This window comes from Argopecten irradians, chromosome 11 (assembly GCF_041381155.1).
Source record: "Argopecten irradians isolate NY chromosome 11, Ai_NY, whole genome shotgun sequence".
NCBI lineage: Eukaryota > Metazoa > Mollusca > Bivalvia > Pectinida > Pectinidae > Argopecten > Argopecten irradians.
The window spans coordinates 1473926-1499230 of record NC_091144.1 but is presented as its reverse complement, the minus strand read 5'-3'; the positions used below and the strand labels follow the sequence as shown (position 1 = coordinate 1499230).

Here is a 25305-nt window from a genome sequence, read left to right as displayed (position 1 = left end):
AGAATGGCAGTGAACACTAACCAACTTCACCACAAACAAATCGACTGTATAAACAATACAAATGTCTCTTTTACAAACAAACAAATCGACTATATAAACAATACAAATGTCACTTTTACAAACAAACAAATCGACTATATAAAGAATACAAATGTCTCTTTTACAAACAAACAAATCGACTATATAAACAATACAAATGTCTCTTTTACAAACAAACAAATCGACTATATAAAGAATACAAATGTCTCTTTTACAAACAAACAAATCGACTATATAAAGAATACAAATGTCTCTTTTACAAACAAACAAATCGACTATATAAAGAATACAATGTCTCTTTTACAAACAAACAAATCGACTATATAAACAATACAAATGTCTCTTTTACAAACAAACAAATCGACTATATAAAGAATACAAATGTCTCTTTTACAAACAAACAAATCGACTATATAAAGAATACAAATGTCTCTTTTACAAACAAACAAATCGACTATATAAAGAATACAAATGTCTCTTTTACAAACAAACAAATCGACTATATAAACAATACAAATGTCTCTTTTACAAACAAACAAATCGACTATATAAAGAATACAAATGTCTCTTTTACAAACAAACAAATCGACTATATAAAGAATACAAATGTCTCTTTTACAAACAAACAAATCGACTATATAAACAATACAAATGTCTCTTTTACAAACAAACAAATCGACTATATAAGCAATACAAATGTCTCTATTACAAACAAACAAATCGACTATATAAAGAACACAAATGTCTCTTACAAACAAACAAATCGTCTATATAAAGAATACAAATGTCTGTTTAAACAAACAAACAAATCGACTATATAAACAATACAAATGTCTCTTTTACAAACAAACAAATCGACTATATAAACAATACAAATGTCACTTTTACAAACAAACAAATCGACTATATAAAGAATACAAATGTCTCTTTTACAAACAAACAAATCGACTATATAAAGAATACAAATGTCTCTTTTACAAACAAACAAATCGACTATATAAAGAATACAAATGTCTCTTTTACAAACAAACAAATCGACTATATAAAGAATACAAATGTCTCTTTTACAAACAAACAAATCGACTATATAAACAATACAAATGTCTCTTTTACAAACAAACAAATCGACTATATAAAGAATACAAATGTCTCTTTAACAAACAAACAAATCGACTATATACAGAATACAAATGTCTCTTACAAACAAACAAATCGACTATATAAACAATACAAATGTCTCTTTAACAAACAAACAAATCGACTATATAAACAATACAAATGTCTCTTTAACAAACAAACAAATCGACTATATAAACAATACAAATGTCTCTTTTACAAACAAACAAATCGACTATATAAACAATACAAATGTCTTTTTTACAAACAAACAATCGTCCCCCAGAGGGTGAAATGTAAATTTTAAAAAGTACATATGTCACACTACAAATGTCTCATTTGTACTATTTAAACTAGATATGTTCTCCCTCTGAAACCAGATTGTTTGAAAGGAGAACTATATAGACCGGAAGTGTACTTATCATGTAGATAGTGCCGTATACACTTGTATCTTGACACAATTGTGAACTGGCTTCAATTGACCCATAATTTGCCCGTACGTACAAATGAATCATCATCATGAATCAATTTGCTAGGATAATAAGTCAGCTGAGTTGTATGGATGTTATTGAGGCGATGTATTATTGAATATTTAATCTATATATAAAAATTCCGTTCGATGACATAACGAAACGGTCAATTAGTGGAAAACTAGTCAGGATTCTAGACGATTTATCGTTAATGCTTCATCATGCTACTATACAGAAGTCCGATATAGTTTATTTTCACGCACTAAGTTACGATACATAGCATAGTACATATCCAAACAAATCGATATAGCTTATGATCAAGTACAGTTTCCTCACTTGGTTTATGTACAGACGCCGCATTTAGTTTGTATACACGTGCATAATATCATCACATAGTACATAGGACGCGAATTATAACAATGCTAGGTACATATGTATGATAAGAAGCATCTAACATGGTTTTATCTACGTCTATCATACTAATCTTGTATATTCTGATGATACCAACCCAAGACACTCAAAAGTAAAGACGTTTTGTGAACCTGTCCACAATTTCAGTCTGATTTATAGGTATAAGTTCATTGATTGTATTCCGTGTTTTTCCGTGTCGGGAGTTATCTTCCTTGCGGGAATGTATTAATTGTGACGTCATAAGTTTGCCAGCGAAACTCGGATTGTTTTTGCTGAAAAAATATAACGTTACGTTGTTAAATAAATTATATGGCAATTGAGACATGTACCCATATGCAAGGATAAGTGTTTATATATGCAAAGACGGGACACTACGTAAAGGTTATATACCTAAAACTATCTATTTAGTTAAATTAGTACCGAAGACAGTCCGATATTACACATAATAGACAGTTTGAGGCTTATATACTACTTAAAACACAGCCACCTTTTGTGTTAATTGGACAATGACATTGTTCATTCAGTATGTACAATTGACTTTAAAGTCTATCGATAAGAAGTAATGTAATCCACAAATGGATTAAATGTGATTAATATATATTTGAGATATACGGTCTTTACTGATACTGTATATTAAATAAATCATATAATCAAAAGTGGTGGAAGGTTTTCAGTACTGTGTGTAGAAAGGATTACTATAATCAATATTACTCAGTATTATTCACAATCTCACAAATTCACTAGTTCTTCAATCGCACAAATAATGGCATTCAATAAGAATCATTGCCAAAATAATATAGATCCAATGGATATTTCGTGCTGTTATCGTAAAGTGCTTGGATATACGGTTTGAATCTGTCATCACCTTGGATTTTTACCTGTATGCGGGGGATAAAGTCATTTGATTTTACATGTTAGTGACCATTCGTAGTATTATATTTGTGAAAAACACGGATTTAGAATTTCCGTATTCATTTTTCTTTGTTTCTTAAATTCACTTGTATACTTAAACCTTCACCTGTCGCTGGGGCCGCGGTGGCCGAGTGGTTAAGATGTCCCGACATATTACCACAAGCCCTCCACCTCTGGGAAGCGGGTTCGAATCCCATGTGGGGCAGTTGCCAGGTACTGACCGTTAGGCGGTGGTTTTTCTCCGGGTACTCCGGCTTTCCTCCACCAATAAACCTGGTACGTCCTTAAATGATCCTGGCTGTTTAAAGGACGTAAAAATAAACAAACCAAAACCTATCGCTGTCCAATCTGTTATCTTTGACGGTCCATCATTAACTTGTATCTGTCTAACAAGTTAAAACTTATTGGACAGCTACAGGTAAATAATGGGCTAACAAAGGTAACATATTGGTCAGCGACAGGTGAGGTCTATGGCTTCTGTTGGGTATTGTACTAGAAAGACAATGGATGACATCACAACGGTGTTTTTGATAATAGTAACGATTCAACTCACTGAAAACTTTCAAAGTGTTTTTGTAAATTGATTAATTTAAGATACACACAACTTGTTCTTAGTTTATCGCTTTCGATTTGAAATTCATTGTTGTTCGCCGAATTTCAATTTATCAGTATCACACTCGTGTGTCTGGATTGCTACTCGTTAAGTCAATACCTATCTGTACAAAGGAGATGTTACCGACTCTTTCTTGTGAAAGCGATCAGAGATAGGATGCCTAGAAGTTATTACCCCCAGACTATTGTCTGCACGCGACATGTCCAAATGGTTCTAAAACCAATATAAACTACTTGTTAACTATAGCTGTATGTATAAAAGACAGGGGATGTAGACTTTTCTAATAACTCAGATGCTTTTAGAGACTACAGATTTTAAAGGACTGGCACAAAATGTCAGTCAGACTGGCGCGTAAACTTAACGAGTGATAGAAAATTACCCGTTAAAATGTTTTTACCTTTTTGTCCTAATACGAAAGCATAGATTCAGCATGGAATGCTTGTAAAACAATGTCTTCATTTTGTAATGTTATGGACAAATGGCACGCGATAAGATGCAAATATACTTTCATAATAACGACCATGAATAGATGTTTTTGTACGATTCAAAGATGGATATCGTAAAGTACATTTGTTCTTTTATGAAGTACCATTGTAATTCCAAACTAGTTTTAAAAAACGTAAACGGTTAAGTCGAATAATACCTTCCATTGACAATCAATTACTATAAACTACTCTATTTTGTTTTATACAACATTTTGCGTCTATTTATATTTTCAACATATTGTAAAGTATAGATTCGGAATCAAGGGTTCGTACTGGCAACCATATACCGGTATTTGAATTAGCGTCTGATAAGCTTTCGCGAATTATTATTTGTCTCTCGCAAAAAAACAATGTGGTTAAATGTTAGTTAATGAATTATTATCAGTTCAATGTTCCACGTTTTAAACACGTGTTCTCTATTAATAGAAAATGTATTTATTATCTATCGTTTGAACGCTTGACATAATCTCTAATCTACCAACTTCTTTACAAATGATTAAACCAACACGCATTATGAATCGAAAAACAACCTTTTATCATCACAACACTTTTATAAAGCACTTTTACATCATTGTCTATTGATCTGTATACCAATCGATCACAACAATAGTTAAACCAAGTTCATTAACGTCATTGTGTACATCATTAATCCATCTCGATAGTCCACTAGTAAGTTATATCAAAGCCTAAATTGCCAAATACTTACATATGTAAATGTCTATGTTTTGGAAATAAATTGTCATGTAGAATCCGTTCGCTGCGAACATCACAAGTACATATCATAATACAGAGAATTAATGAAAATTTATAGTCAAAACATTCGTTAACATCAATTACAACCACTCTTAATTGTCAATATTTGATAGAAATACAGGTAATATATTTATTATACTACAATTCCGGCTAATACAACAATGCACACTATTTCAAGTAATTTGACAGAAAACGTTGGCAAACATATATGTAAACACGATATACGAAATAAATTAGATATACTGAAGTCCAAAACAGTCTTCCGGCAAGGTCAAGTCCTGCACAACCACGTCACCTGCAAAAAAACAGAAAAAAAAATCGATATTGAAAAGAGAACTTTTTATTTATTAAAATTCTCAATTGAATGAGAACAAAACACATATAATGTCAAAATTAAATATTTAAAGATGATTGTACCCAGTATCCCGAATGTAAAATTAGAAATCTAGTAGCTACTGCCACGTTAAGTTATGAGATATAACATGTTTCATTCAGCATGTATATTAATGATGGCATTCATGCGATATTAACTAAATCAAATCGTTGTCGTAAATTGCACTGTTTGCGGGAAAACATGTCTGCTATTTTACTACAGATTCGACTGACATCAATTTAATTAACATGACGTTACAATTACTGGTGCTGTTGTCTCTTACGATTTCTTTGTTTGTTTGTTTGTTTGATTAATTAACGTCCTATTAACAGCCAGGATCATGTAAGGACGGCCTCCCATGAATGCTGTGTGTTGCGTGTATGCTGTGCGAGGTGCGTGTTTTTGGAGACCGCGGTATATTCATGTAGTGTCTTCTTGTATAGTGGAACTTTTGCTCTTTTTATAGTGATACATCATTGAAGCATGCCGCCGAAGACACCAAGCAACACACCCCACCCGGTCACTTTATACTGACAACGGGCGAACCAATCGTCTCACTCCCTGTATGCTGAGCGCTATGCAAGAGCAGAAACTACCACTTTTATAGACTATGGTGTGTCTCGGCCAGGGGACAGATTAGGAGTCTTACTCACAGGGGCGAACGCTCAACTCAAGGCAAAATGAGGCGGTGCCAAGTGAGGCATTAGGAAAAACAAAGTCAGTTAGGAAGAAGAGAAATGATCAGATCCTAAATTTAGTCACCTTTTACGATTATGTAATAGGGGCAGCAGCTACAAATCTTACGCCCTACCTGCAGGGCAATGTCTCTTACGAATGGCAATAAATGTGACGTATTTTTGTTACGCTTCGGAGTTGTAGAGAAAGGTGAAGGGCACCTATATACACGTATAGAAATAGTGTCCTTAATGATGTATCTATCTATATTATTCTAGTTTGAAAATATATGAGTATAATTAAACTTTGAAATTAATCGACAACGCATACATAAATATTATTTTTTAAAACGCCAATTTTATTATTAAAGATGAATGAAAAATAATAAAAACAATATTTATTTTGCCTCTGGTGCATGCGCAATCAGTAATTCATTCCATAAAGGATATAGTGCCACGAGTTTCTTTTTTCGGGATGCAATTAATTATTTTTCATATTTCTAACTTGAAGTAAAATTAAAATCTTTAACTTTCCAATGGTGGTAATGGTGTAAATTAGGAAACTTTTGTAACTGAAGAAAAATACTAAATCGTCTGCTCCTGTTTTTGATAGTGACAAAATACCAACTTTCAGCGGTGTAGTACAGGTTACTTACCACCTACAATGATACAATATATACAGTCTGATAACAATATAAAATATGTTTGAAAAAGTGAATAACTGCTATCATATTGGGATTTGGAGATCAATAGGGTCACCCATACCTTTTTCTGATTTAAATGAAAGTTGATACATATTGTATATAAGGTTTAAGGAGATGCTGAACATCACCGCAACAGTTTCGTAAAATCCGTAGTCACGGTAAAACACTATGGGAAATTCCCAAACAAAATTCAGTTTCTCTCTGTATCGAGGCTTGGCAACAATGCCATTAATGACCTTATACCAAAACCCCCTTACTTTCTTTCTGAAGAATATGAAAAGTCAATCATTAATATCTTCCCATATCTTTACTCGTAACTGTACATACAAAATATGCATGACCTTCATCACATAAAATGGTTAGCCTTCAGTCGCGTGTATGAAAACCACGACTGCCTTCGACTAGTAGGGACAATTGTTTTATCGACAATTTCAATCATGAACCGCTACTGTATACGTATGTTCGGAAAAGTAAACGCAAGCTAGAAAACGCAAATGAAGTGTTGATGTCGACGAACAGTCGCCACCGTTCCAAAGAAGCGTTCTTAATATGGGTCAAGCACTTTCCGATATGTCTATAGCCCGAGAGGATTAAATCTACATTTCGTTTTATGACAAACACATTTAGTTTGTTTGTAGAGATGATCATGCTAAAAACATGTAAGTGTGACCCTAAACAGTTGTCTGGAATACACTTTATGTCAAAGAGAGGACCACATTACCTACTGCTCTAACGCGACCGTGTGTTATTTTAGCCTGTCACTTAATTTGATTAAATTAAGGACTAGAATTTAGCTCGTGTGATCTAGGTCGTATTGGATGTCTGACGTGTCTTGTGTGTTAGGTAGTACATGTACTATACACTCTACACGAGATGTATTCCTGAATTTGTGTTATACAAAGACGACCTACTCTAAACGTTTCATAATTTAGTAGTAATACTACACTGTATTTTAACGGTTTTCGCACCAGTATTCTTGCACTAAAAATTATTCAGTATAAAGTATGATACTTGTTTACATTTTACGTTAATCTATTTAAGATAGTTTTCGCGCTCCGATTTGATTTAATTATTTGATAGGGTATCATTGATGAATTAAGTCAGACAAGTTATTTCAAGGATACAATGAAATCAGAAAATTACAAATCGAATATTAATCACAAGGAATTAATGCTATTTTCATGCGTTTTAATTTCCTTAGATATTCCCCGGGTTTCAAGATATTATTCATGATCATTAACGGTGCACATACCTGTTTCCCTTACATCTGTAATTTCACATATACCTGTTTCCCTTACATCTGTAAGCTAGCACACATATCTGTTTCCATTACATCTGAAAGCTAGCACACATACCTGTTTCCCTTACCTAGCTGAATCAGTTACATCTGAAAACTAGCACACATACCTGTTTTCCTTACATCTGAAAGCTTGCACATATACCTGTGGCACTTACATCATTAATTTCACACATACCTGTTTCCCTTACATCTGTAATTTCACACATACCTGTTTCCCTTACATCTGTAATTTTACCCATACCTGTTTCCCTTACATCTGTAATTTCACACATAACTGTTTCCCTTACATCTGTAATTTTACCCATACCTGTTTCCCTTACATCTGTAATTTCACACATACCTGTTTCCCTTACATCTGTACTCTGTGTACTATCCCTACTTGACACACTGGAGTGTTTCGGGGACCATGACGTAGTTTGATCAGAGATCACAGATGATACCCTTTTCTTCCGGTACGGTCTCTGGCACTTACGCTCGTGACGGTGCTGTGCTTTCTGTAACAGAAGAATACATACTGACCATCGACAGAGATGATTGTATACATACTGACCATCAACAGCGATGATTGTATACATACTGACCATCGGCAGTCTCGCAGAGATGATTGTATACATACTGACCATCAACAGAGATGATTGTATACATACTGACCATCGGCAGAGATGATTAAATACATACTGACCATCGACAGCGATGATTGTATTGTAACGGGTACCGTTACTTTGTATTTTGCCATCATAGTGTATTTACTGTGATTTGTTTACCTATTCAACACATTTATCTTCCGGTTATAGGTTAATTGTTTACAAAATTCACTAGAGATAGCTACACTAGCTCTCGGTACGCGGGCAGAGTGCTGCTGCACGTTTTCTCCGAAATAACTTTGGGTTCGAGACTAAGGCGCATTCGCTTCGGCCTCTGATTGGTCACTGTTGTATTTCGCATAATTTCTAATATTACTGATAATTATAGGCTAAGTATAAGCGTTACACATGTTTATTAGGAACTAGTTTGAAATTAGCTGGGATGGGGTGGTCTAAAAGTAAACCTGTAACGCCATTGTGGTGAGTGTTGTTTAGTCTTGTTTACCTGTAAGTGCCGCGGCCCTGTGCCTTGTCATGTTTTGTATACGTCCCGCTATGTCTGAATAAATATTTGTTATCAACTGTTTATATTTGTCAGTCTTATTTTCCACATTCTGTCAAAAAGTATTTCCTTACTCAATCGAACCTGGGTTGAAATACTGAAAGTGGAGTGGGCGTCGCCTGAGTACACCCCACCTGTTACAGTATACATGCACATATACTGACCATCGACAGCGATGATTGTATTGTATAATATGACAATGATTGTATACATACTGATCATCGAAAGAGATGATTGTATACATACTGGTCATCAACAGAGATGATTGGATACAATATATTCTATATTTATCTACGGAGTGTTAATGACAATGTCATTCTTATGAAATTGTAATTTTAAGTTAATTCAGTCAAGCACCTGCCGTAACATAAACTACATACCAATTTATGATTAGAATGGTATGAACAATCCGTTTATTAATATAAAATACATAGTATTCAATTATCGCTTTGAAATACATCCTGTCGACTGAGCAAAAATGACATGTTCGTTTGTTTACGGTTGTGTAATTTCGCCAGTCTGTCTAAAAGGAAAACTAGTTGTTTTTTTCTTGTATTTGCGTTTGAGAATATTTTTCTCGATTTCCCGTCAACGCGAAATTTGATTGCACATGGACATGTGATTCGTTGACTCCAGAAATATCATCTATTTTACATTACCTGGTAGCCATCCGAGTTTCCGTTTGAAAGAGAAACGAAATCACCTCTTTGTAGCAGTCGTCGTTCTCGCATTTTTGACAATGCTTGTCGGACCTAATTACGAGGGAATACAGCCATTGATATGTTGATATATATACACAATTGAACTTCATATGTTACACTCATTTCTATTAATTAGATCTTTGAGGGTTTTGTTTTCATAGATCGAAAGAATTGTACGTCACCAATTATGACGTCACAAATACAGAACGTTGCAGCGAGGAATTTTATAAGCGGCACAGTCATTGGCAAAACTGAATTATCGGATAAGATATCAATGCGCCACAACTCAATTTGTTTGATTATAAAATTAAGTAGGATTTCGGAAATATATGCCTACTTAGTACCTGATTGAGATCTGAATTAAATCATAAGCAGTAGAAGGACATTCTTCATAGAAAAGGATGTCCGTCCGTTTTTTGTCTACGACTTCATAACCCCAAAAGATATTGAGAATAATGCTTAAATAAAAACCAGCCAAAGTAAATATATAATGCATATATATTACAGATGAAGACATATACATATAACTATTACAACAATGTAAAAACCTAAGTGTCGATAACAATTCACGTCACCTGATGCAATGGAAAAATCAAATGATTTATATATGGCATTAGTTCAAATATTGTATTGTATTTAAAATTACCCGATATAGATCTAAATTCAGATACACAAACCTACTTATTGTGATATAATTACTGTAACATTGTAATTCTCACCTCTAAGTTAAAGGCACAGTGGAACAGAAAGATGAAAAACCCCTGCAAAGATAAAACTCAACATCAATATTGTTTATGGAAAGTAGTATTTTTATAAACACTAATACTCTGCATGTACAATTATAGCCCGAAATACTGCTAAGTTATCGGTCAATGTACACCTTAACTAGCCAGATTTACAACGGCAAACTCGTTAATGTATGGGCTCAAAAATACACCAGTTATAGAGTGCATTGAAATATCGTTTGATATAGGATTTAAACCTGTAGTTGGTAAGAAACCTGTAGGTGGTAAGTAACCTTTAGGTGGTAAGTAACCTGTAGGTGGTAAGTAACGTGTAAGTGGTAAGTAACCTGTAGCTGTTAAGTAACCTGTAGTTGGTAAGTAACCTGTAGTTGGTAAGTAACCTGTAGGTGGTAAGTAACCTGTAGGTGGTAAGTAACCTGTAGCTGGTAAGTAACCTGTAGTTGGTAAGTAACCAGTAGGTGGTAAGTAACCTGTAGGTGGTAAGTAACCTGTAGGTGGTAAGTAACGTGTAGGTGGTAAGTAACCTGTAGTTGGTAAGTAACTTGTAGTTGGTAAGTAACCTGTAGTTGGTAAGTAACCTGTAGGTGGTAAGTAACCTGTAGTTGGTAAGTAACCTGTAGTCGGTAAGTAACTGTAGTTGGTAAGAACCTGTAGTTGGTAAAGTAACCTGTAGGTGGTAAGTAACCTGTAGGTGGTAAGTAACCTGTAGTTGGTAAGTAACCTGTAGTTGGTAAGTAACCTGTAGGTGGTAAGTAACCTGTAGTTGGTAAGTAACCTGTAGTTGGTAAGTAACCTGTAGGTGGTAAGTAACCTGTAGTTGGTAAGTAACCTGTAGTTGGTAAGTAACCTGTAGGTGGTAAGTAACCTGTAGTTGGTAAGTAACCTGTAGTTGGTAAGTAACCTGTAGTTGGTAAGTAACCTGTAGGTGGTAAGTAACCTGTAGTTGGTAAGTAACCTGTAGTTGGTAAGTAACCTGTAGGTGGTAAGTAAACTGTAGGTGGTAAGTAACCTGTAGTTGGTAAGTAACCTGTAGGTGGTAAGTAACCTGTAGGTGGTAAGTAACCTGTAGGTGGTAAGTAACCTGTAGTTGGTAAGTAACCTGTAGGTGGTAAGTAACCTGTAGGTGGTAAGTAACCTGTAGTTGGTAAGTAACCTGTAGGTGGTAAGTAACCTGTAGTTGGTAAGTAACCTGTAGTTGGTAAGTAACCTGTAGGTGGTAAGTAACCTGTAGATGGTAAGTAACCTGTAGGTGGTAAGTAACCTGTAGGTGGTAAGTAACCTGTAGGTGGTAAGTAACCTGTAGGTGGTAAGTAACCTGTAGGTGGTAAGTAACCTGTAGGTGGTAAGTAACCTGTAGGTGGTAAGTAATCTGTAGGTGGTAAGTAACCTGTAGGTGGTAAGTAACCTGTAGTTGGTAAGTAACCTGTAGGTGGTAAGTAACCTGTAGGTGGTAAGTAACCTGTAGTTGGTAAGTAACCATGTAGGAGTAAGTAACCTGTAGGTGGTAAGTAAGTACCTGTAGGTGGTAAGTAACCTGTAGGTGGTAAGTAACCTGTAGTTGGTAAGTAACTGTAGTTGTAAGTAACTGGTAAGTAACTTGGTAAGTATACCTGTAGTTGGTAAGTAACCTGTAGGTGGTAAGTAACCTGTAGGTGGTAAGTAACCTGTAGTTGGTAAGTAACTGTGTAGCGTAGGTAAGTAACCTGTAGTTGGTAAGTAACCTGTAGGTGGTAAGTAACCTGTAGGTGGTAAGTAACCTGTAGTTGGTAAGTAACTTAGTGGTAGTAACGTAGTTGTAAGTAACCTGTAGTTTAGTACTGCAAAGAACCTGTAGGTGTAAGTAACATGTAGTAGTGGTAAGTAGAACCTGTAGGTGGTAAGTAACATGTAGTTGGTAAGTAACATGTATTTGGTAAGTAGGGCGAATTACCAACACAGATCCATAAAAAAGTATCTTCAAAATAAAATTTAAGTGATGACTCAAAGGTTAAAAAAAAACTACTCATAATCACTTCATTTTAAAATTATACAAGGATTTTGATAAAACATTTTCTTTTTCTACCATGGTGGATATGATACGCTCTTTTGAATGGTAAAAGCCATTGCTTACCTTAATTGTAATTTTTTTGATAGATTGCCTTAAAAATTAGAACCTGGGAGTGTTGTATATGTCGACCCTACAATAATGTTACATTTCATTGGATCATAGCACAATGTTCGGTTAGTAATGACCGGTGATAGGGAACAGAGCAGGGTTGATGAAGCCCGACCTGATCTAGCCATGTATGCTATAAATGATGTGTCTGTGAATCCTTGACGTTATTTATCACCCTACTAATACGCACGACCACACACAAACAGTGACCAAATACATTTACCTATCATACGTGTTTGCCAATAATGTTTTATATAAATTTTGCAGAAATGTTTTTTGTAAAGATATCTCTCATTAATATGAAATTTGCAATATACTCGAGTCAAATATTCATACTGAAATAATCGCCTCAACTCATTAAAATCTGGACATTAAAAATTCATCTCAAGATTTTCAACATCTCTGTCAATTATCGTTGTCTATCACTCGGATATTAATTGATATTTTAGAAAGTTTTTCAAAGTTGAGCGGATTTTACCTCGTATTTTGTCTTGTAAACTTGAACACCAGAAAGATTTATATACTTATGCATATTGGATCTTAGTTAGTTTGGATATATTTTATTTAATGTTATGTTTATTTAAAATTTTGTAAATGAAAAGTGTATACCCTATTTGGTTTTTGGAGGTTTCTTGATCTTACCGTTCGATGGAATCTCAAATTAAGTTTAATATCTTTGGGTCTTTTACGAATGTCAATATTAATATTTTACCTGTAAAGAGTTGAAAATGGCAAAAAGGTACTGAAAAACAATCATATCTTCATTGACTGCAAGCAGGCCGAACAGCCAGGTTAGTCCGAGGAGGGGGAGGAGGAACATAGCGCCCTTAATACCGGCTCTGTGGAGAGATGATGATAAAATGACAGGTTGATACCTATTCTCCTTTTTAACATACCATTGTTTGTAAACAGGCAAACAGTTGGTTTTTGTTTGTTTGGTCTTAATAAAGGGGCAAAAACAAAGTCTATCAAATATCAACTACAAACAGGATAATCAAATACAAATGCTTATACATAATAAGGTAAAAAGGGTATAAAACTATGGAATGTATATTCAGTCACTATACGGACTTCTTCAGTCCAAAATACTTATTCAGACTATACATCCGTATAAAGACTCCCTAGAATGTACGAAGTGATGTCATATCTAGATCGTTTAAAGCAATTTACATTGCTATGCTTAATTGATGCTGTAAACATTATATAGAATACTGCTTGTCATTAAGTATCTGTTTTGTTTCATATAACATGCCTTCGGGCGTTCTATATCAATTTAGACGAGGACCATTAGCCATATCTATCTCTATCGCAGATAACTTAATAGTTGGTCAGTAGAAGTTCCTATCGACTATGTAATACAAACTAACGCACGTTTAGTATGGATGGAAACATGGTATAAACATATCATCGTCTTTATCCGTATGGTATGTCGTAAAACACAAACTCCTGTAATATTTTAGATTTTTATGTTATAGACATTACGGATTAATGACTAGTACTATACAATACAACTACGGACAAATATAATTAGTACATATTGATAAATATCCATATCTAATTTTATATAGCAAACGCATTAATGGTAGAAAGCGTATACAAATATATCGACAACATTAGAGACCAATATTCGTGTCAAGGGAGTGTATGCTATATAACACTATATATCTTATTAATGTTAAACATAGTTAAGGGCCCTTGGAATATGTTGGCTATTGTTCGTTGTAGAAGTTCTATATGATTATATTATATGTAACAATGAAGTGTTGTTCAATTTGCAATGTGTATATGAATTCAGTTGCGATCCACTGTGCTCTGTGAATTGCAACTGGATCAACAGTTTCGAATGAACAGTGATGACTGCCTACCTGATGTGGTCAAACTCGCCATGTCTTTCCAGCTTCGCGGAACTCATTACCACTTTAACAACCATAGCTAAGATCACGATGTTTACCTGTAATGTAAAGTGAGTCAGTATACTGGATATACAGACAGCTGTGATAGACATGGAAAGTCTTGACACCCGAGCACTAACGCTCATCTACGGTCTGGGACCTGTTTATGACAGAGAATCTTGGAAATGCAGAACTATGTTTGTTTACTATTATTATGGTTAGGCAAATGAAGTTTGTTGTTTTGCTTTACTACTATGATTTAGCTACAATTTAAATGTCTTACCAATATGATGGCTATAGCTGGACCGACAAATGCCCATATCGTCCCTGTTTTTGTGGATAGCCAACAACTGCAATATAAAAGTAATGTTTACTAAAATAATCTTAAAACTATTATACATTATAGGATTTAAATGGCAACTGTTTGGTGTGTAATTAAGTATAAACGCTCATGGCAATTTCAAATGAATCAGAGAGATCAACATTAGGTATATAAAATGTATCTAGAACCGTCGCCAGAGTGGCCGTCTAATACCCCGCTGCACACATTTAGTAATAACTAAATATCCCTATATATTTTCCTCACCCCCCCCCTTATGTCAGCGTTATATGTATCAAATCTATCAAAATCTATCATATGTACATGTATTAAGTAGTTTAAGAAGAGTTCGCCGGACATAGTTGTGTCTACATGCAGGCAGACGGACAAATGAACAACCCGATTCCAATATACCCCTTAGCTTCGTTGCGAGGGTATATATGGAACGAATAAAAAGGTGTACATTGTATATCATAATATGTATATTTTTGATATGCAATGTTAAAACTGTCATCAAATTTTATTGATGTTTCTAATGTTTGTTTATAACAATACATTACAGTTATCTAATAATTGTGAGTGAACTATATAAAGTCATGTCTTATGCCAGTTGACATTACCGTATCATTGCGATAATTATTTTTTTATTTAGAGAATCCTGTAATAGATTGGTGGAATCAAGACTTGAATGACTATAATATTATCGAAGACCAATAACTCAACAGAACACCTTAAACATGATCTAGTCTTCCACATACATACAAATACACAATTACGTAAATGGCTATTGAATACACCCAATAAACCAATGGTTTGAGGCGTTGTGGTCACGTCTTTTCCTCAGATCTGCTATAGTCGACAAGCAACGATAAGCAAACACAACATCGGTGAGTGTATGACGAAATGGTAATTTGACACGAAGACGAAATGACAGCAAAAAAGATTATACTGCATTTGAACCCGGGACTAGTTGCCTAATGGAAACACTTCTAAATTCAACGAACTATCACTATCAAAGTTCCTAAGTTGTTACAAATCATAAGTTACCACCTCTAAGATAGAGAGTATCATAAAAACGTATTTAATGGTCAATTATAACAGGTCTGGTGGCTACAACAATCGCCACTCTATTAGCTTGAATATATATTATTTATTGGTTATGTGCAATAACAAATTACTGATAATCATTGTTCTATTTTCATAATACATAAAATCTATTTATTTTACATCGATTGCGAAACAAGTTATACAATTCACTTTCGATGGCCCGGACGCGCAATGGGTCTGAGATAGGGAGGAAACCAAACTGTCCAGAGAAACCTATGTGTTCGGGCAGGTGACCCCTTATAGTCCGTGCCGGGTTTTGGATCGGCCAGCTATATATAGCTAGGTGAAAGGCAAGTGACGTAACCACTACACTACTCGATCACCAATTACACTACGTAATAACACAAAGTATTGTGTATATAACTGAAGACACATCCTGATGTATGTAATTGCCAAACATCTACTATTCGATAAGATCATATTAGTTACACGCGTGATATATTTTCTATACATCAGATACCGCAATAATATAGATTCGTCGATGATTCAAATATACATGTATCACCATAGTTACAATGAAGATGCGAATGACAAGAGCACTTGACATAACTTTCTGATAGAGTGAGCTATATTCACTTTATTTAGTAGGTTATGCAACTGATAAGAATATTTGATTTGTTTTTACTTTTCTAACAACTCATATATCATATAAGATACCGCGGGATGTAATGACGTTCAGTTACACTCATTGATACATCTTCCTTTTAACTTTGCCTGACATGACACTGGTAGAATGTAAATGAGCATATCGTTTGGTGGGATTTAGAAAAGACGCCACACACGTAGATTAGAGAAATGAATTACGTCGAGAAAATCAAAATGAAACATTTGTTAAAACAGTGTCTCTGTTTGTTGAGGTTTCGGCGTCAAGATAGAAATCTTCAATTACAGATCACGGTGGATACTATTGTTTGAATGATGAAGTCTATTAATATTTCCACGACACACGAGTTAAATTTAAACGTTTTAAACATCAATGGGAAACTTGTTTGATATATAGCAAATGCTTCAAAATCTACCAAAATCCATTTGAAATTATCAAAAATTGATTTATTTATATTCATGCAATGTTTGTATTGTTGTATCGTTATATTTAACTGATATTGATACTGTGTATAAATGATTATATCATATTCTGATGTATGACAGAGTGGTGGAGACCATACGTTTTCTACACTCAGATTGGACAAATAATCATTACAAAAACTGCAACGAAGGATTTGTTCAATTATATAATTCTTAGTGATAGTTTCGTTTATGATTCTCGATTATTTAGCGTCGTAAGCATGATTGACTTTAATTAAGATATTACTCTTATTTTCATATTTGAAAACTCAACTTTTTTTTATCAAGAAATTTGATTTGAAAATGAAGTGATTTTTGTATGCCTTTTGATTCCAGAATTCCTCTACAGAGTCTAAATATCATTCAGCAAGATATCGACCGACCATCGCTTCGTCATTAAACCGTTTTGAAGACATGTGTGTAGCGCAAATGTTTAAAACGCATGTATGTTGGGTTAGACGATTAGGTGCCGTAGATCATGAGTTCGAGGGCCGGATGTGGTACGAGTAATAAAGGTGGTGTTTAAGCTAATGTTAAAAAATCCCATTGGAACTGCCGACAACCCAATTTTCTTGAAACTTTGCATATCGAAAGTGCTACAAGTTGTCCTTTTAAAATGACACTGCTTTTTCCTTTTATGATTTTAAAACGGCCCAAAGGGCCTGAATTCATTTTCATTAAAATTACTTGCACAAACATGCAAAAATAGGTAAGCCTTTGTTAAATATTCCACATTTTTATTCATAATTCATTTGAGACGATTGTAGCCTTTATGGTGGTGGTATTGTTTTGAGATTACACATTTTTCATTTCAAAATCAAATGTGATTCTCTCTCACTCTTTAATCATTTTTAATTCAATTTAAAACAGTTTTATCTCCATAAGAACGATGGGTAATCGTAATTTGTATCTTTTGACGAAAATATATTTCTTTCCAATAAATATTTGACTTCCGATTTCCTACAAAAGAAACTATTCTTTTCACTCAAATGCATATCTACTTGTTAGGCGTTTGTGTACTGTTAGGGGAAATGCAAGAATAAAAAATGCACTAATTTTACAGTATATATGTTAGTTTACAAAATTCTATCACTAACTGTTGTTTTATCATGGTGTCTGAGACCAAATTTTGATTTACAGTCATTTAAAGCAAATATTGATTTAAAAACAAATTCTGGCTACATTTCAATTTCGGATTTTTTTTTTTTTTTTTTTTTGGGAAAAGTATCTGTTATAAGATTAAACCTATTAACATGTTTTTAAAATGGTTTAAAAAGTGTGGACAAAATCGATAACGTTCCAAAGATTTTGACCAAACCCAATATTCTCAAAAAATTGCCAAAAATTTGTTTGTTTTTTTTTGCCAGAAAATCAATTTATAGTAACAAGTAATAAATGTCATTATCAATGGGTATAGAATAAAAAATGAAGTATCTTTAATTAAAGTTGTATGGTCTATCACTTTCGCTCTTTTTGTCATAGTGAAAACTGTTTAAGTGTTATACACATTTTCCCCGTCTCTCCGAGGTTTAAACTTTCTACTTTTACCACTTTTTATAAAGTTGCAGCACTGGAAGTATTTTTAATTATAGAAGTAAAAAATCTTTTTAACGTGTACACGTCAAAAATAAGCTCGAAAGATGCCGAATCATTCCGAACTCTTCCGAACATCGTCGCGACAATCTCGAAGTAACACGAGAGTTGTGAAACCAAATGTCAACAATTTGTTTCTTAAACAAAACATGCGGTCGACCTCAGCAGACTGGATCTACAAAGAAAATAATGCTTGCACATTACAATATTTGATACACACAATATTGAATTACGGCAATGTGTGAATTAGATGTTTCAAATACTCGCTCTGTGGACATATACCAGCACGATTTGCTCATATTAGCCAGAAGGAAAACGTAAACAAACACATATGCGCTTACGCTAGTTACCTGGATCACCACGTGCAGGACGTGTGGACATAAGTCACGTGGTACGATTCGGAATGCCGACAAAAGCCGAAGGTACTCTTATAGGCCGACATATTCTTTTGGGGAGCTTAATCAATAAGTTACATGTGCATGTTCAAATATCAAATGTTTAAGCAATATATCGTTACAGTGAAAATTACCAGAAATACAACTTTAACAAAAATAATTAAAAATAAAAGAATTAGTTAAAAAGTAGGTCACAAGGGGAAAATACAAAAATGCTAAAATGAACGCATAAAGTTGTACCTAGACCTTTAACAGCATATTTTGAAAACAATCGGATTTTGAAATAAATCGGAGCATGGGCAGATTTTGCAACCTCAACTTTGTCATCATTCGCCACCTGTATTTCTGTGATAGTATATGTATATGTTTTATGTAGACATCAGTAAAACCCCTCTAACTCGAACCCGGATTCCTCGAATACCCCCTATTCGTCGAACTGGTCGTACGGTCCCGACCGTGTCCCTATATAATCTATGTAATAAAACCCCGGATAGCTCGAACAGCAATTCGTCGAATACCTCTTATTTCTCGAACAGAAATATGTCGTTTCATTAAATACATAGAATTTACCTATGTATTCGTCGAACAAGTGTTCGGCTCATGAGATTGTTTTTTACCTGTGTCACACCTGACTGCACCAACCGACATGGCTAATTGCTCATGATCTTGTGTTTATACAGATGGCGTATCAAGGCTTTAGGTAATTAAGGGATTAACGATGTAATTATTACCTACCTACACGATGTTTGATGCTAACTTTATTTGAACATTTAAGAAAAGGCATTAAATTATTGATGTTTCTCACGTAATAATCTTCGCTGTAAATACGAAAATACGGAAATTGTTGATATGTGTTGATGGAAACAACTCATTGTGAAATGACAAAAGAGGCGGAAAATATTGCTGACGTCCGCCCAATTATGTAAGTTCATTTTTTAAACAATTCTTTGTTGCTTTCATTCGGCGGCTTATGCAATATATTTTTTATCGAAAGATGTAAACGATATCAAACGATAATATGCAAAGTACATTTTGTCAGTGCGTTCCGTATCCTTTCCCGTAAAATTGTATTTTGTAACTTTACTCGTAAACACATATAACCTAACGTTACGCTTTTTCAAAATAGACGTTTCTCATGTCCGTAATTTTGCTGGTTAATAACTTTATTGTGAGTATGTATTTTGTAAATGTTTGAAATGTTTTGTGATTATTAGATAATAGAAAATGTACTCCTTGTTGACCAATATTGATTGTACATTGGCCTAGATGATGATCGCTTACTCTGCTGTGAATAGCATTTGATTTAGGACTTTCTCGTAAGCATTTTCAAACGCTAAATTTATGCTATACATATTTTTTCAACTTGATATTGCTATCAATAAAACACTTGAATAAAGAAATCCAAAATGCTGAAAGATAGAGTAATTAAAATGTTATTGCCGTTGATTGTTTGTCATAGTTAGAGACCGGATATTTTGACTGTCGATCGTGACCAACCTCGGATGAGTCGAATACCCCGTATTGCTCGAACTATTAACCTGGTCCCCTGCTGTTCGAGTTATAGGGGTTCTACTGTATATGATACCTTTTACCGTTCCCATAGCCTTCCCAGTCAGCTGTAGCGGAAATGGTTACCAGAATAAGCGGGACACCTGAAGTAAGAAGGGAAGGTGCCTGTCAGTACAAGAAAAAACCCTTTAATCTTTAAAAAAAAAACCTGTCAGTACAAGAAAAAACACAAAAAAAAACAAAAAAAAACAAACCGTGACATCATTCATCTGTTGGTATTTATGTCAACATCAAGGAGCCTATCTTTAATAATTTGTATTTGCTATATAGGCCTGAGTTTAGGTTTAAGTTTGTCATCAACTAATAACGTGTATCAAATCACAAATCCACTTCTATCAGACACCAATGCCAGAATTACGTAGCAGCATATATTTATATCTATGAATGTGTTTTAATACTTTTAATACCTTTATTTACGACTGTAAAACTATTCTGTAACTCTGATAACACATACCCCATCCAAATCCACAGTAGTAGATGACCCGTGACCTTTCCGTAGAGAACACCCTGACAACTTTACTGTACAGATGCATGCCTTCAACGAGCATCCAGACAAACATGGCGGTGTAGAAATAGTGGAGAATCATCGCAACAATAGAACACAGCACCTAATTGTGATAACATCAATATGATGATATCAACATCGATAATCGCCGCCATCACTGCCATCATCAACATCATAATTAACATACGAAAGGAGCCGCAAGGTCTTTCTAAAAGGAGTTCTGATAATTACCCGACAATTGTCTTTTATTGGTAAGAGAAGATAACCCTCTGTAAATGCGGTTTACGGTCTCGTATATGCAAAATGAGTATTGTAGCGACGAATGGACTATTTATAAAAAGTTTCATAATATTTTGATCAGTAATAATATTAATTTTATAGTTATCCGATTCATTTCGAAACATTTTCTGCCGTTGTCTGAGCAGACAGTGTAAATGGAAATTAAAGTTGATATGTATTGACTTGCACAGGCCCGGCCAACAGAAATATAATACTAATAATAATTGACTTCATTTCAATTTGTTGAGCTCAGCAGCTCGTCTTACACATAGTAATGATAAACAGATAATATACATTACATACAATAAAAAAACATATAAATGTATACATGTATACGAATGCAAAGAAATGTAGAACTGAATGTTCGTGGCCTACTACAATATAACTGTGTAAATTAAGTACATAGGTAAATGGAGGGACGAGAATGAACGCAAAATATAATATGAACATATTACGATAAAAACAAAGTACAAACATCAGGCTCGATTCAAGTGATTCAGAAAGCAGGTAAATAGAAACACTACTTTACGGACTGACACTGTATCACTTATACCTGAAATTTTGCTTTATTTTGCTTTCGCCCAACTCTTGTTTATGTTCCAAAACAAATTTTGGGGAATAAGTTTGGGGTGAGAAATCCTCACGTACTTCTGACGTTCGTGATAAAACTGTCACGAGAGTAATAGTATGTGAGTTGGTTCACGAATATATAAATATAATCCAACAGCTATAAACAGTTGAAAGTTTATTCATATAAAAACGGAGACAGATAACCTTTCAGCACTGTGGCCGTAAAGCACACAGGCTTCCAGCTATAGGTGTTACATGTCCGGTGCCTATTTTCCATGTCATGTGTGTGTATGTTAGTTGTTATGATGACGTATGAGAGGTGAGTGAATGGATTGGTTGAGTGTGTCACATTGACCCTGCATGACCCTGTCCTTGCACGTGCATGCCCACCCTGGTGGAAGCGTGTCCACACATGACATGGAAAATAGGCACCGGACATGTAACACCTATAGCTGGAAGCCTGTGTGCTTTACGGCCACAGTGCTGAAAGGTTATCTGTCTCCGTTTTTATATGAATAAACTTTCAACTGTTTATAGCTGTTGGATTATATTTATATATTCGTGAACCAACTCACATACTATTACTCTCGTGACATTGGCGCCCAACGTATAAGTTCGAGGCAGTGCCCGGCGTGCACCCATTGTTTACCACGTGGGTGATCACGTGATACCAGCTAGTGGACCGGAAAGTATGCTCAAGGGGAGATCACTCCGATTTGATATCTCTACTTTTCAACATGTGCTTCCGGTTTTGATGTCTTCTGTTTACCTGTGATTGTCATCGTCTTTATTTTCGTCTTGTCATTATGGACTCGTGATTGTTTTATTGTCATCATGTTTACTTTGGAGTTCCTGCTGTCGTCGTTGGATTGTAACTGATTGTTATTCTGTGTAGTCCAGTGGAGAGCCGTCCAATTCTTGACATTTAGCGTTCGCGTGTTTATCTTTGACATCATTTTTGTTTTCATTGTCATTTGTATTCACTATTGATATTAATCATTGCGTTTGTAATTGATTTGTTTGATGTCTCATGTTCATTTTCATGATTTAGGCTATTCGCATCGTTCACACTAGCGTGGTAAAAGTAATTTGGATAATTTCGGTTCAATTAATTTTAAACATTATGCTAGTGTAGATTAAATTTAAATCTAGTCTTAAATAGTTATACTACTTATAAGACTCTAAATCATATCTAATATAACTATATAAATAGATCAGTAACAACATTATCATAAACATTTTATAACATTTTAGATACATTTGTATATTCATCTAAAATTTAAATCCGTAAAATGTGATAAACTTTTATATTTCTTTACATTTCAAACTATCTTATATTTACATATATTGCATGCTTGCTTCCCAGCTAACAATCCCAACCTACTAACACTGCACACACTGCACTGCACTGTAGCGGAAGTTGAGAATTGTGTCAGAAGTTCAAGAGCTGAGTGAAACTGCTGCTGAAGATGGGTTTGTAAATGTTATATTTGTCCTTGGTGTTTTATGTCAGCGCATTGTATTTATATAAGTAATCCACACCTCTACATATTCTGTATAATCTAGTTTTGAATACTTATGATAGAGGTTATTGAGAGTTCCTCCTCCACTACTAGCTCTGACAGCTCGGATAATGATGGGAGTCAAACACCCAGGAACGTTATTCCTGTTAGGAGACCCATATACGCACTGTTGCTGAGTCGCGACGGCCAGTGCAACCATATACCGTTGGGTATATGGGGAATTCTCTGAAACAGGGTAACAGGGGTGTGTGTCGAAACTCTAATGCTGCAGGCGGTGTTGGTCAGGCACAAGACTTCGTTCCAGCTGTAAGGTCCATACGAGCTTGTAAACTCCTGTTATATGGAGAATGACTCGTTGAAACCTTAGCACCATTCAATTCTGGGTCTGCGGTCTACGTTCAGACATCTAGAGCAGTGGGAGAATGTCATAGTGAGCCAAGACTACTCCTGATTGTGAAAATCATATTTAATATCTACAGCTACTAATGTGTATTACCTTATGGTTTACCATTTATTAAGTAGAATTGTAGCATAATTGCAACTTACGTTCAATTATAATAAATTTTTAGATTATATTCACATCAGAAGTGCTTTGTTTCACTTGGCAGAGGAGAAATTCTTATTAGGCTAATTAGGTATATATTACCTTGGGACACTGGCCAGGGTGATTAATTTTGTAGTTTTGAGTTAAAATAAAACAGACAATACACAGCGCATGTAGTTTTAAGACCTAATATGATATATTTTATGTACACAGTGAATTCAAACACCGCGACAATAATTATTGTATTGATTTTAACAATAAACATCTGGAAATCATATATATTCGTGTACCTTGATTAATTTGAATACATTATTCCAGTTTAACCCGTATCCATACCTTATTTTCAACCGCCCTTATTCCAGCCAGAAAAGCCACCTGTGAAGCTATGATTGCTAAACAAAGGTTGCGATGTACATACACACGTTCTGAGTTTAGCGTACTGAAAAAGAATGACATTTAGGTTAATTGTATTGTTTCTGTATAGATAAAGAAACATTTACCAGAAATGACTGGTGAATCTTAGAAATGAAGATACCTCCCTCGATATATATAACAATATTTTAATGACTTTCCATTACTGGTTATGTATAAACATCACATAAACAAAAGTCCTACCCGACACAGACGGACACTGTGACAGTGATCAGCTGGGTTATTAGGGACACACTACAGACGATATAGGTGACAAGACTGAGGACCGTCAGGTCTAGACTTACCCGACACAGACGACTGAGACAGTGATCAGCTGGGTTATTAGGGACACACTACAGCCGATATAGGTGACAAGACTGAGGACCGTCAGGTCTAGACTTACCCGACACAGACGACTGAGACAGTGATCAGCTGGGTTATTAGGGACACACTACAGCCGATATAGGTGACAAGACTGAGGACCGTCAGATCTAGACTTACCCGACACAGACGAACACTGTGACAGTGATCAGCTGGGTTATTAGGGACACACTACAGACGATATAGGTGACAAGACTGAGAACAGTCTGGTCTAGACTAGTACTTACCCGACACAGACGACTGAGACAGTGATCAGCTGGGTTATTAGGGACACACTACAGCCGATATAGGTGACAAGACTGAGGACCGTCTGGTCTAGACTTACCCGACACAGACGAACACTGTGACAGTGATCAGCTGGGTTATTAGGGACACACTACAGACGATATAGGTGACAAGACTGAGAACAGTCTGGTCTAGACTTACCCGACACAGACGAACACTGTGACAGTGATAAGCCGGGTTATTAGGAACACACTACAGCCGATATAGGTGACAAGACTGAGGACCGTCAGGTCTAGACTTACCCGACACAGACGAACACTGTGACAGTG

At 35.0% G+C, this 25305-nt stretch overlaps 1 protein-coding gene across 1 annotated transcript; it reads right to left on the bottom strand.

Moving 5' to 3' along the window:
* Positions 1-4557: 4557 nt before the first annotated feature.
* On the bottom strand, positions 4558-24402 carry LOC138334271 (adhesion G-protein coupled receptor D1-like). The gene is made up of 10 exons (XM_069282908.1): positions 24296-24402; positions 20993-21146; positions 20555-20621; positions 14774-14840; positions 14464-14549; positions 13311-13437; positions 10417-10458; positions 9656-9748; positions 8191-8344; positions 4558-5094 (listed from the first exon to the last, which is right to left on the bottom strand). The coding sequence occupies exons 2-10, from the start codon at positions 21123-21125 to the stop codon at positions 5033-5035; spliced, it is 831 nt and encodes a 276-aa protein (XP_069139009.1). The 5' UTR covers positions 21126-21146; positions 24296-24402; the 3' UTR covers positions 4558-5032.
* Between the last annotated feature and the right edge of the window lie 903 nt (positions 24403-25305).

Excerpts from the sequence above, each read along its gene's own strand:
- LOC138334271 (XM_069282908.1), bottom strand. The coding sequence starts at position 21,125 with ATGATTCTCCACTATTTCTACACCGCCATGTTTGTCTGGATGCTCGTT. Across the intron at positions 20,622-20,992 it reads CTACTGTGGATTTGGATGGG|GTGTCCCGCTTATTCTGGTA; the intron begins GTATGTGTTATC and ends TTCTTACTTCAG. Across the intron at positions 13,438-14,463 it reads GGCGAGTTTGACCACATCAG|AGCCGGTATTAAGGGCGCTA; the intron begins GTAGGCAGTCAT and ends ATCTCTCCACAG.